The 13,593-nt window shown below is 44.1% G+C and overlaps 1 protein-coding gene across 2 annotated transcripts in view; it reads left to right on the top strand.

The window, feature by feature from the left end:
* Window positions 1-13,593, top strand: part of DAAM1 (dishevelled associated activator of morphogenesis 1) — a 177,737-nt gene that overhangs the window by 155,051 nt on the left and 9,093 nt on the right. For both annotated transcript variants that reach the window (XM_061156954.1, XM_061156953.1), the window contains 5 exons: window positions 4,694-4,800; window positions 6,617-6,705; window positions 7,531-7,699; window positions 10,920-11,027; window positions 12,837-12,897. In XM_061156954.1, the coding sequence (XP_061012937.1) occupies window positions 4,694-4,800; window positions 6,617-6,705; window positions 7,531-7,699; window positions 10,920-11,027; window positions 12,837-12,897 (534 nt within the window). The remainder of the gene's footprint in view (window positions 1-4,693; window positions 4,801-6,616; window positions 6,706-7,530; window positions 7,700-10,919; window positions 11,028-12,836; window positions 12,898-13,593) is intronic.

Below are 13,593 nucleotides of genomic sequence, written 5' to 3'. Positions count from 1 at the left end.
ATGTCTCATAAGGCAGGATGTGAACTTCTTGGGGCTGGGTCCTGTCTGCGTAAATTGTATCGTACTCTTCTTGTGTTGTAAATGGCAGTAAATTCAAATGCCAGGGCTAGCAAGTGTAGGGTAGACTTAAACATGGTCAGTATATATACTTGTCCATGAGATCTGGAGATAATTTGTACTTTTTTATGGCCAAGCACCAAGTCAGATGTGGTGCCCTAGCTCTCTTCATGCAGTATTTCCATAACACATTCTGTGTCGCCACTGCAGCCCTGTTGCGTGTTGTCAGCAGCTTGGTTCATTTAGCTTTCAGATGATACTGTTGGTAATACTGTGCTGGTAGATAACCCCAGGGACCATTACCTATCTCTTGGTCTGCGCCTTAATTTTCCTGTGCTTTATGGGAATGTCTCTGAATGATCTAGTCCTGTTCTGTCTCCTTGTCTGCTTGTCCTGCCGCAGAATCACGTTTTGAGAGAGTTTGGTCACAAGGCCCCACCTGTTTCTTAGAGCCAGGTCCACCTGCGGTCATGGGTGGACACAGGTGGTCACGAGTCCAGGCTGAGCCTGAGGTGTCACCTGTAGGTGTGCTCGGCTCCCAGGAGCAAGGGGAAAGGCTGTTTTGCTCCGCTCACAGGGGTCCTGTGGTGGTGGGCTACTCCAGCTGGAGCGCCTGTTTGCCTGGGCACACTGTCCTGTTTTCACTGATTTCCAAGGCCTCAGCCACGAGGCGGGAGGAGTGATGTGCGCGGGGTCACCGCACCTCCGTGGGCCCGCCCTTCCCTGAAACCTCTGCAGCTGCAGTCATCCGGGGTGAAAACCCTCACACTCAGCAGTGGAAAAACTTTTTCTGCTGTCCTTTTAAGGTTTGATTTAGTTCCCAAAATAGTTAATGACTATGTTTCCAAGTCTGTTAGGATGCTCTGTGCATAAATAGTTTCAAACTATTCCTAAACTGAAAATGCCTTTTTCGAGCATTTTGTTGCTCCTCTCCCTCACTCTCCTCTCCCTCTCAGAACACTCGTCAAAACAGAGCCTCTGCCCCTGAGAAGTGGAGCTCCGCTGCCCTCTGTCCCTCCCCGGCCCCCAGGTGACCCTGCTTTGCAAATGCTGGCACCAGAAACTGCTTCACCCAGCGTAAAGAACTAGGCAGAAGGCTCTTTGGTCGTTAGGTCTTCAGCCTCTGTTGACAAGGTTGTATGTTTAAAATTCCACCAGATCTGTTTACTGTGAAATTGCATCCAGCAAAATTCCTCCTTGAGGGAAAGGATTTCTGAAGCTTGCCAAAAGAGCTTGTAGTGCAAATAGAATGTACTTCAGATAAATACAAGGGAAAAAAGAGGTCTACTGAAGCAGACTCTGGCCAAGTGGGATCCTTCTGACCCGGTCTCCTGAGAGCTCTGAGTGTCGTGCTCTCTGCTTGTCTCCCAGGCTCTTTCTTTTCCTGCTCACTCCAACCCTCCTTCCTGTGCCTGAACACAGCATCCTTTACGACTCAATATGGTCTGCATCTGAGCCAAGTTCATCCCCCCCTCTCCTGATGCTTTTAACCACTGAGATCAGATCTCAGATGAGGTCACTCCTCTTTCTTGGGATGCACACCTTTCTCCTCATCACCAGATGTTTGTCTGACTCTTCATTCTTTTCAAAACTGTCCATACACTGTCTGTTCTCAGCTCTACCTTGAGAAGGCCCAGGCCTTTAGTCTCAGCCTCTCACTGTTGCCCTTGGGAATAATGAGAGAGAGAGAGAGAGAGAGAGAGAGAGAGAGGATGACTGTGTTATCCCGAACAGGGGTCTGTGAACTCAGCAGGCAGGTATGGGGGAATCCCTGATACTGGAACTGAATTCCAAAAGGTAAAAATCCAAACTCAGGGGGAAGAAACAAGCCTTGTGCTCCCGCTTGCTCCTTCCTTCCTTTGCCCTACCATCTTCCCTCCTGCACGGAGGAAGCAGAAGACATGTGTCCCATCCAGTGTCACCACTGGAACAAGGGAACACCCTCGCCTAGACGCTCTCAGGCCACCAAACCTATGGACTCCCTGGCGTCTACTTCCACCTCTCCTCCCTCCACCCTGTGAGGGGAGGGGGACCCCTGGCCTCTGCTCTGGCCCATCCTTTCCTTCCAATCAGAGGACCCTGCCCCTTTCCTCAAGGTCTTCCACCTCGCCCTCTCAACATGTAACTTGTTCAAGTCCCAGCCCTTCACACACACAGACCTCTTAAGACCACCCATCCCCATTTGCTACTGTGCTCTCTGTCTTTCGACACAGTCAGTTCTTGAAAGCCTGTTCACTCTTCCTCACCTCCCTAAAGCTGTTCTCACTGAGGATATGCAATTCCTTGTTGCCAGAGCCAGGGGACACTTTGCAGTCCTTATCTTCCTTGATACACTGGTGGGTGTCACAGCGATGGCCGCTTGGCCCACATGAAACACCTCTTTCATTGGCCCTGTGACTCCACATGGGTCCTTCCACTGCCTCTTGTGAAGATCACTCTTCTTCTCATCCTCATCTCATCAATGCCGGTTTCTCTCAAGCCCTGCTTTTCTTCACTTGATGGAACCCCTGGTTACCTTACTCACATCCGTGCATGTTGTAACCCACACCAGAGCTTTGTCTTTCAGATTTCTTTGGAATTTCAGACCACTTGTCCACCTGCCTACTAAAAATCATGGGCTTCTCAGGTGGCTCAGTGGTAAAGAATCCTCCTGCCAATGCAGGAGATGTGGGTTTGATCCCTGCATCTGGAAGATGCCCTGGAGAAGGAAACGGCAACCCACTCCCGTATTCTTGGCTGGAAAATCCCATGGACAGAGAGCCTGGCAGGCTACAGTCCATGGGATTGCAGAGTCAGACACAACTTAGTGACTGGGCACACACACTACTAGAAATCATTGCTTAGTTCTCTTGTCAATATTTCAAACACTAAATTCACCTTTTCCTCACCCACCCTCCAACCTTCTGCCTGTTCCACTCTATGTACCTCCTTGCCTGGATCGCATCCTTTTGACCTTCATTTACCACAGTCAACAAGTCAGGCCAGTTCAAACCACCCCCCCACCCCAGTAGCTTTAGAACCTGTCCATCACCCACTCCAAGACACCATTATCTTACCTAGATTACTGCATCAACAGTCTAATCACAAGCCCCTAATACTTCTGATCCTTTCTGATTTTCTCTATTCTGCAGGCAGAGTGATCTTTTTAAAATGCAAACTCATCCCCCCCTACTTAAGATTTTATGTTACATCCCATGCCTTCAAAATAAAGACTGAATTCCCTATGAAGCCCTTGCTCTTCCCTGCCCTCCTCCACTTCTCCCCTTCCCCACTGCCATGACAGCTGCTTTTCCTCCTTTATAAATGCTATGCTGCCCATTCCAGACCTCAGCCCATTGCAGACCCCAGATAAGCACTCTGCCGGGAATATATTTCCAACCTCACGTCGTTCATCTTCCTCCCTGTAGTTCCACTTCTGTTTTTCTGCTGGTGGTACCCAGACTGACTGCCTTTTCTGAGGTCCCTTAGTTAAACCCAACAAACATTTGAAAGTCTGCTAAGTGGACCACCCAGTGCCAGCACTGAGTTGTGGGGAGGACTCTGGGGCCCAGAGGCTCAGTGTAAATTTTTTCTTTTAAAGTCTGAGAATATTTGATCTAGAAAATAGCACACACACACACGCCTGGGCATACACATACATGTTTGTGCTTTTAAAGGAAATTAGACACATACAGAAGTGCTTTTTCAACTTGAAGTATTTATCGCTATCTCTTCTACATTCCACGCTTATTTCTTCCTCCAAAATAAAATATGGAATCAAAAACTTCGAGTCCCTCTGTGTCCCTCTCACCCAGCTCTACATAGAGCAAACAATGAGATGGAATTAGATGAGCCAAAGAAATAAGCAAATTGATTGGAAAATACATATAGCATTACTCATTCCAGCACGATGTATAGAAGAAAATAAAAAAGAAAGCTGGAAGTCGAGACCCAGGTTCTATTTCTAAAGATCACATGCACTTGTTTTATAATGCTGGGGAAGTGGCCTAATCTCTCTGGAATACTGATGTATCATCTTCTCATGAGAGTATTGAATCTTTAGGGTCCCTCTAATGGTCTTTGTAAAGTAGGTCAGGGAAAGAACTTCTCAATTCTGACTGAGAGGCATTAAAGAACAGATAGGTACCAGAAGTGAATCTTACACCAGTTTAACTACGTTCAAGTAAAAATAGAAAGTTTTTTCCCCCCCATTTTGATTGAAATATACATCACTATAAATTTAAGGTGTATGGCATAATGGTTTGACTAACAAATTTGAAATGGTTTCCATAATGTTAAGTTAGCACCTATCATTTCATATAGATAAAAATTTTTTAAAGCAAAAGTTTTTAACTTTTAGGATTTACTCTCTTAATAGGTTTCATATATATCAAGAAGCAGTGTTAATTATATCCATCATGTTGTACATTACATCCCCAGTACCAGTTTATCTTGTAACTGGAAGTTTGTACCTTTTGGCCACCTAAATGGAAAGATTTTATCATGTCTATTGTATCTTAACAGTCACCTATGAGGAGAGCTTATAAATTAAAAATTAAAATTTCATCGTGTGACAAATTTAACTTGAAAGGGTGAAAAATCAGGACAAGAATTTTAATTATAAACCTCAGTTTTAGTATTTGTGTGTACTTTCTAGCTCTTGAAATTTGTTCCCGAAAAAAGTGATATTGACCTGTTGGAGGAACATAAACATGAACTGGATCGGATGGCCAAGGCTGACAGATTCCTTTTTGAGATGAGCAGGTGAGTTTGAAAATGTTTTGAAAGCAAAGACGCCCCTGGCCTTTCTAAGGAAGTGAAACTTTTTTGATTCCTGTTGAATTATCTGGGCCAATTAACCTGGCTTAATTGAAGTCTTTTTAAATCCACCAAATCTCCTCAAATCTGAGTTGTGTGGAACTTGACTGTTCTGTTTTTGTGCGTTCTTACCCATGGGTAAGCCAGGGTCAGGGTTTCTTCACAATTATCTCTGTCTCTGGGCCTCTGACTCATGTACTTTGATCTAATCAAGTTAACTTTTCCTGGTTCCAGTCAGCGTCATTCTTCTCACCACTTTGATCTCTTGGGATTCTAGTTCACTCCTCCTTGTACTTCAACATCTCAAGGTTGTTGTAAAATAGAAAACAGTGGACAGAGTCAGAGGTAACAGCCTGGAGCCCACATAACTAAATAACCAGGGCCTAGATGTCAAATCATGACACTTGCAGACATCACTAATCAATCATGGCACTCTTCCCACGGAGCCTTAGCAAGCTTTCTCAGCCCTTCTCCAGAAAGCTCCCCGGCAGCCTCTGCTCCGTAATTGAATTTGGCATGTGAGCTGAGTCGATTTGCCATCCCAGGCCTAGCGAATTGATTCTGCATTAGGCAAGGACCAGTGGTCCTGAAACTCTCAGTCAACCTCAGGACAGAGTGCCTCCCCTGAGTGCCGACGGCCTGCGTGGTGGCCAAGGTAATCATGCCTCTCACTCTGCATTTCTGCTGTGTCTGAACTTATTTTTGTTTCATCCCAACCTGCCATTTCATATACTACTGTAGAATAAAGGATGGTTTCAAAATTTTGACAGGTGTGCATTTGTCCCTTCGTGTGGACAAATACATGACCACAGTAGCTGCAGTAGCTGCCCCTTAGTAACTGTCTAGGTCTTTGCATGCATCTTAATCCTTCTATCAGCACTGCCAGGAGGGCTGTCAGGCAGGGAAATATTTTCTGCCAGCTAATGGAGGAGTTAAGATTCCTGCTCAAGGTCACTGAATAAGAACAGAACCTGAGCTGCATGTGTCTGATTATATGGCATAGTTTGGGATGAGGGCTGATCCCTGGTCCTCCTGAACTGAAGTTTCCACTGAAGAGCAGATCAAGCAGTAATTTCGGAAGGTCTGGCAGAAGTGCCCACTCTCACCCACTCAGAAACACCAGGCAGCCTGTCTTGGTGGTGGTCGGAGGCCAGTTCCCTGTTACCTCTAGGTGCTAGTTGCTCTCCTGGAAGGCAGAGCTTTCCAGGTCTGAGGGGCACAGATAGGGAGCCAGCTGTGAAGAAAGAGGAAGGTTTGGGGACATGAGTGGGGAGGGACAGTGTAAGGAAAGAAGCCTGGAGACAAGTTTTACCCTACAATTCTGCCAAAGGCAAATTTGTGGAAAGTGAGGCAGCACAGGAGGAGGGCAAGCAACAACCCCTTATTTGCAGCAGAAGAGAGGAGTCTTTACATTTTCATTCCTTTTTATCTCTTTTCTGTTCTTAAGAGCTGCTGGGACTTTGAGGAAGGGAAGGGGGCTTCAGTCAACAGCAGTTAGCTCCCAGTTTCTTTTAGCAACTGCCTAAGCTGACTGGAGCTGAGGACCTGCTGCCCTTGCCGGAACATGGCCTGTGGGGCAGTGGGAAGTGGGTTCTGCAGGCATTGTTGGGCTCAGGCCCTGTGCTTCTGTCCAGGAGAGGAACTCTCTTGGGGGGAGGAGGGCGAAGAAGGGGGGAAGGCAGCACCGGTGCTCCAAGGTGCCGTCACCTTTGAGGGAACATAGGTGTATTAAGTGTTCATTAGTTGATGCTTGCTCTTGCAGAATTAATCATTATCAACAAAGACTGCAGTCACTGTACTTCAAAAAGAAGTTTGCAGAGCGTGTAGCAGAAGTGAAACCCAAAGTAGAAGGTAAAGTCAAGTCCCTCAGAATGGAAATGCTATTCATCCCAAGTGCTCATGTACAAGTGCAATGCAAGTGCATATAGTCAACAGAATCCCTTTGGTGATTTTTTTTTTTCCTTGAAATCTGTTGGAATTCTGGCAAATAATTACTTACGGTCTGCACTCCGCTTGCTGTCCTAGCCTGAGTCCTTGAGCTCACACACAACCCCTGGGCTTTTGCTATCTGGGTGTTGGTGAGGAATTTGATTGCTACTAACACCAAACCTACAGTTAGCTTTCTTGCAGTGGGGCCTTACTGGACTTTTCTAAAGGAAGATTTGAGGCTGGTAGGTGGTTTGATTTTGAGGCTGTTTGATTTTTAGCTATTTGAAATGTGGGCAACTGAAGAGCGCAGCACAGAGTGCAGGCTGGCCTTGGGGCCCTGGTGACACCCGCCCGCTGTGACATGTCACACGCTTGCCCAGTTTTTCTGCTGGTGAAATTGGTCAACAGTCCTGTGATCTGACTCACACCAGGCAAGAGGGGGTTAGCAAAGGAATGTGGAAAATGCAATCAACGCTTTATGTATTCCTAATTGCTTATGGTTGGTGAGTCAACCAAGAAAAAGAAAGGCTGTGATTGTGCAACTGCCTCTGGGTCTCTTGAACAACCTGAGCTGACTCTCCTGGCCCCCTCGTGTCTTGCTTCTGGTATAGGTGTTCAGAAAGTGCTCCCAGATAATCTAATGACCCCATCTTACATCTTTGGTATCTGTTATCAGGTGTGTGGATTTAGGATGAGTATCACTGAAAAGTCTTGGTCGTAATAGTTTCGTGTATTCTTGTTTTGAAGCAATTCGTTCTGGCTCAGAAGAGGTGTTTAGGAGTGGTGCCCTGAAACAGTTGCTGGAAGTGGTTTTGGCATTTGGAAATTACATGAATAAAGGCCAAAGAGGCAATGCATATGGATTCAAGATATCCAGCCTAAATAAGATCGCCGACACCAAATCCAGTATTGACAAGTAAGTATGGAGGACCTGAGTACTTAGGTCGGGGCTCAGCTTTGCACCTCTGGGCCTCCTGACACTCAAGTGTGTGGTCTGCACTTCTCCTTCTCGTCCTCCTCCGACTCTGATCCTCTCTTAACTCAGGACCACGCGAATCCCAAGTTCCCACTGGGCCAGTTATCCTTCACTTTCATTCCACAAGGATATCATCTAATCCAAGTTTTTTGTGTTTGGGGTTTTCTCAGGTAAACATTTTGTATCATGTAATACGTGAAAGGCAAGTTCACACACTGGAAATATACAGCTAGATGAGTTTTCACAATTTGAACACATCTGTGTAAGTAGTGCCCAGATCGAAAAACAGAACATTACCAGCATCCTAACAGTCTTCTTGTGACCTCTCCTAATTGCTACTCCTCCACAAAGATAAGCTAACAGCTGAGGCTAGGATGTGAGGCTTGCTGGCTTTTTAGATTGTGTTTTCCTTGGTACTTGGAAGCGAGCAGCTGTATGCAAAGATGAGTGTATACATGCGTTCTGGCTGTTGATGTTCAGCTGCTCACCCCAAGACTCATTAAAATGCTTCCTAGAAAGTGTGCTTTAGGTAAACAGATTTTTGTTAGAGACACCAGGATATGAAAATGGACTGGTGTCTTTTACTGGCAAGGGCATTAGGCATATTAACTCTAGCTTCTCTGAGAACTGTGGTTCTCTAAGGTTCTCACTGTCTTGGAAGGAATTTGTTTCGAAGGTAAACATCTCTGTAACCTGAATTCTTTTTAGAAATACGGCAGTTCACCATAATTATTCCCAAGCAGTGAGCTTTTTACTCTGTATTTTCTATAGGATTAGTGAAGCATAGCATAATGGCAACCTTGAATCCATCCTATAAGAAATAAGCAATGTGTTTAGTTGTAAAGCTAAGCCTTATTTTTGCATTGTGTAGAAATAGATTAACAAAGGGCAGCTGATATATTCTCTCACCACCACCTTATTTTTCATGGAAGCACTTGATCCTTTCAGAGCCCTTTCACATCTGGTTGTCACAACAGCCTGTGAAGTCCCCAGGCCAAGTGCTGTATTGCCTGTTGTCAGATAAAGAAAGGCAGGGTCAGGGTCAGGGGTCTCATTTAGCTTGTCTGAGGTCACAGCCAGCAAGGTGTTTGGCCTTACAGGTATTTGACAACTGTTCTGGTGGTCTGCCCATAGCTTTCCTCTACCAACAGGCAGATCTTATTTGAAGGTTGTAGTAGGTAACTGCAGCATCTTACTTGCATATGAAGCGCAGCCATCTTTTAAGGAAAGGAGTTCTCTTTCCCTGGGCTTATAGGTTGGGGCAGAAGAAAATCCTCACCACCAGTCAGTCTTATCCTCCCTCCAGCCCCCCACTCTACACACAGGTGTGTGCACACATAACATGCTCTTAATACCCTTTGCACCCCACCCTTCCAACTTACTGATAACCTGGCACTTACTACATGATTATCTATTAGTTAATATAAAAATTTCTCCAGTACACAATTAGCCTTTTCAAAACATTAAAAAACAAAACCATTTCTGATCTTTTTCTTTTTCCTCTTCACTCTGCATTATAGGCTTGTTTATGGTAATGACCAGAGAATAATCCAATGTAAGATGTTTAGTTATTGTTTTTATTATTCAAGAATTTATAGTCATTCAAACGAGGTGTTATTTGGATAACAGACAAATATAGAAACTCTGATCTAGTTTTAAGTCTTTCTCCACACAAACAAAGAAAGGTATACATGATTGATTAAATACATTTATTTCTCTGAAATAATGAAGGAAAACAGCATTAGTCTTTCTCATGATGGGCTCTGGAATTTGCCCCTCATGCAACCAGCACATGGCAGACACATAGATTCTGTAAATGGCAAAATTGAAATGGAACAATACAGCTGAACATCTGCAAAATAAGTGACAAGAACTATTAGCTACTGTTTTTACTTTACTGAACAATGGCCCTCTAATTATTGAGAGCAAGAAAAATAAGGGGAAATTTTTTTCCATGTGAGCCAGTTATCTCAGAGGAATAGGATTGCATTGACTTCTAGGAAACTACAAGGGTAACCAGAAATGGTTTGCATTGATATGGAAAAAAATTGTTTGTCAACTTTGCTTCACTTTAGTTGCTGGGGAGACTGTTGTGACTTAGCCTTGTGAATTACCAAACTGCCTAAAAATTATGGAAATGGTTTTTAAGCAATGTGTTTGTGTCCTCCTAATTATGGTAACTTTCAACAGACTAGGTGGTTCTTGATAGTGGGAAGTTTTTAAAATTACTCAGCCTGGCTCCCACTTCATTCCAACTGATGAATCCCAGGTTGACCCAGGCATCTGGGGTTCACGTGACTGTAGTGTGCATTGGAGTCAGGGACAAGGGGACCAGACTCCTACCGCGTCGCCTCATGGATACAGTTATCGGATGCCTGCCTTTTCAGCCCAGGTCAGTCAGGGTTCAGCCCTGTCAACACTGAAGAGGGAGCCAGTTATGCAGTTAGGAGCTGAAGTGTTGCTAAAATTAGGCTGCGAGGATATCATACCCATGATGGCACAGTCCTGCCCCAGTTCCAGGCCCTGCCCTGAAATGGGGGCGGCTTCCTAACTTTCCAGCCACCCTTTGCTGCAGCAGCAAAACAGATGAGGTCAGAGGGGGAAAGAGAAAAACAAATGAGCCAAAAGGGGAAAATGTTATCCCCCAGACCAAAGAAACCTTAAATGAGAGTTCTTGGTAATTCCCATCAGTGGGTCACTGCTCTGTACTTTCAGACTTGAAAATTAACGTCCTCTTTCGTGCATTAGATAGACATCCCTCACTCCCCACCGCACCCTGCTTTGTCCTGAACTGGCAGGGCAGGCCTCGTCTTTGGGTGGATGCACTGTGAAGGGATGTCCCCATTGGCAATGGTTCAGACTCATTTTCATCACTCATCGCATTACCCAGATTTGGAAGGGTCCTCATTATGGGCCAAAAATATAATTCTCATCCCCTGCCCTTCTGTTTCAGAAGATGCGTGCTTCTTTTGACATCTATTTATGTAAATCCCATGAAGACTCTCCTCTTATCCCTTTCTCTTGAGAATTCCTGCTTTACAAGAACCTCCAAATTTTAAAAGTAATGTAGGAATATAGCTTTCTTTTGGAATCAGACACTTGAATATGCAAATCATATGCCAATATCAACCATGTTTAATACTCTCTCCTCTAACTGTAGGAACATTACACTTTTGCACTATCTCATCACTATTGTGGAAAATAAATACCCCAAGGTTCTCAATCTAAATGAGGAGCTGCGGGACATTCCTCAAGCAGCAAAAGTAAAGTAAGTACTAACAGTGAATCGTTTCAGCTTTTCAAATCCCTTGTCTGTGCTTTAGCCATTGAGATAGTTAGTGTAACCTTAAGAGGGTCCTGCTGTCTTGCTTTCCCCTGAATACTGTATGAAGTAGTTTGAATCATTTCCAAGTCACCCAGATGTATTACATAATTTTGAATATATGATTAACTCTTGAAGAAGGGAGTTAAGGGTGCCAACACACTCCCTAACTCCCACTGCACAGTTTGAAAATCCAACATGTAACTTTATAGTTGACCCTTCCTATATGAGTTCCTCCATATCCATGGTTCCACATCTGAGGAATCAGTCAGCCACAAATCACTTAGTCCATAATTACTGGGAAAAAATTGTGTATAAGTGACCCTCACAGTTCACACCTGTGTTGTTCAAGGTATTGTTGAGCATGTGTTGTGTATACTTGTTCTAGCTGTTTTGGAATACTCCTGGATACAATTTTTAACTTCTGCAAAACCTAATTTTCTAAGTTATGCAGATACAAGGAAGAAATATGGTTTCACTAGTAGTTGGAAGGGGTGGGTCTCTTAAAATACAGGTGGGAGCACCCTTAGTTAAATGAGGATATGAGGATATGTCGTTAAGCAAATAGAAGTGCTGCAGGTCAGGGCGTTGCTAGTATCAATTTTCCCCGGTGCATACACTCCCAGAAACCAAGCAGCCTTTTAATGGAAAGCAGTCTTTATGCAAATGAAGGAATACAAATAAAGTAGAAAGTCGCCAAGTTTTCCCCATAAACTTCACACCACTTTTCAGAGACCTTGTGAGGGGCAGGCACTTTTCCTTGCTGCTCTTCCTATTGCACCCAGCTCCCCTCCCCCCTTTAAAAAAAAAAGTACTTTAAACTACATCTTTTTGCAGTCATTTTGAAAAATCTGATGAGCAGCCTAATTTTTTTCCTCTGTAGAGTTTGGGAGAAATGTACCATGATGTAAGACATGAAATTAAAATGTGAAGGTAAATGAAGTATTGGTGAATTAAAGTCAACAAAAATGAAAATTAGTGAAACTTTAAGAAGAATCATTTTTGATTGAAATGTAGGCTATCACCTTGTAATAGTGATACTGTCAGTGAAAGTCACTCAGTCATGTCTGACTCTTTGCGACCCCATGGAATTCTCCAGGCCAGAATACTGGAGCGGGTAGTCTTTCCCTTCTCCAGGAGATCTTCCCAACCCAGGGATAGAACCCAGGTCTCCCGAATTGCAGGCAGATTCTTTACCAGCTGAGCCACATGGGAAGCCCTCATACTAGCGGAGTTTTCATGAAAAGCAATACAGTAATGATGAACACAGCACACACATGATTGTGCCTCAGCTCTTTCTTTCCCTTGTCCAAAGGCAGTCACACGTGGCAAGAAACTTATTTCTACATACAGTAATTTGTTTAAGTGAGATTTTTGTGAGATTAAAACATGTCATATTTCTATTTTGTCCTTTTTAACCAATATACATATATGTATGTGTATTTATATACATACATACATACATACATATATATATATATATATATATATATATATATATATATATCATACTTGCTGGCTATGGAAAACAAGAAACACAATCCCATACCTAAATTTCATAAGTTTAAAATGTTGCTGCCTTTTTGTGAAATCTGAATGCTGAAAGGAATTTTAAGCATTTAAAATGAATTTTAATTTAAAAATTTTAAACAAAAGAGTGTGGATGACCAAGAATGAAATATTTAAACTCATCATACATTTAATGCACAAGTATAAATCCCATGTTAGTTACTAAAATGCTGCCATTTACAACAGCATGACTGAGCTGGACAAAGAAATAAGCACGTTGAGAAGTGGCCTGAAAGCAGTAGAAATGGTGAGTATCTGTTTCTTGTTCTAATTCCAGTCTCCTCACTACTGTGTCCAGCGGAGGAGTTGCCAGTTGCCTTGGCATGCTGGTATGCTTGGGATAAACATTTACTATTAAAATGCAAAAACAGAGAAGCAAAGGCAGACTGTGTTTAGCCTGACGACACAGCAGCAGGCATCACGGGACCTGGGACACTGGACCTAGAGTTCTACCACTTTCCTACCTGTGATGCAGGACTGTGCCCGCGGACTGGGCTAGAGACTCTTCAAGGCCTCCTCAGTGTTCTGTTCTTATGATAAATGTTCCCTCTCAGTAGAGCAATGGGACTTCTCTGTTGTCTTTGTGTCGGCCCTTTGGGGAGTATGCATTGAGCACTTTGAGGGTACAGTCCATTCTCAAGGTGAGGGGATCACGATGACTCAGAATGCTTGCCCTCCGCGTGTTACAGTGGCCAGGAGCAGTCAGTCCAGTTCACCTCCTGTAAAGTGATGGCAAAGGTGCCTTTCGAAGGAACGTGGTGATTTAGGTTAGCTTGGGCCTTAGGGACTAGCTGGCGTGTGTGAGAGGAAGTATCTCTTCTAGATGAGATGAATTTTGAGCTGCGGCTTAGAAGGAGGGTAGAGTGAGCTTAGGCACAGAGGAGGGAAGCCATCCCAAGTCTGTGAGATGACCTGAGTCCGGGCTCCACGGAAGGAAAGCAGG

The sequence above is a fragment of the Dama dama genome, chromosome 12, assembly GCF_033118175.1.
Source record: "Dama dama isolate Ldn47 chromosome 12, ASM3311817v1, whole genome shotgun sequence".
Classification (NCBI taxonomy): domain Eukaryota; kingdom Metazoa; phylum Chordata; class Mammalia; order Artiodactyla; family Cervidae; genus Dama; species Dama dama.
This window is presented reverse-complemented; position numbering and strand designations above follow the sequence as displayed.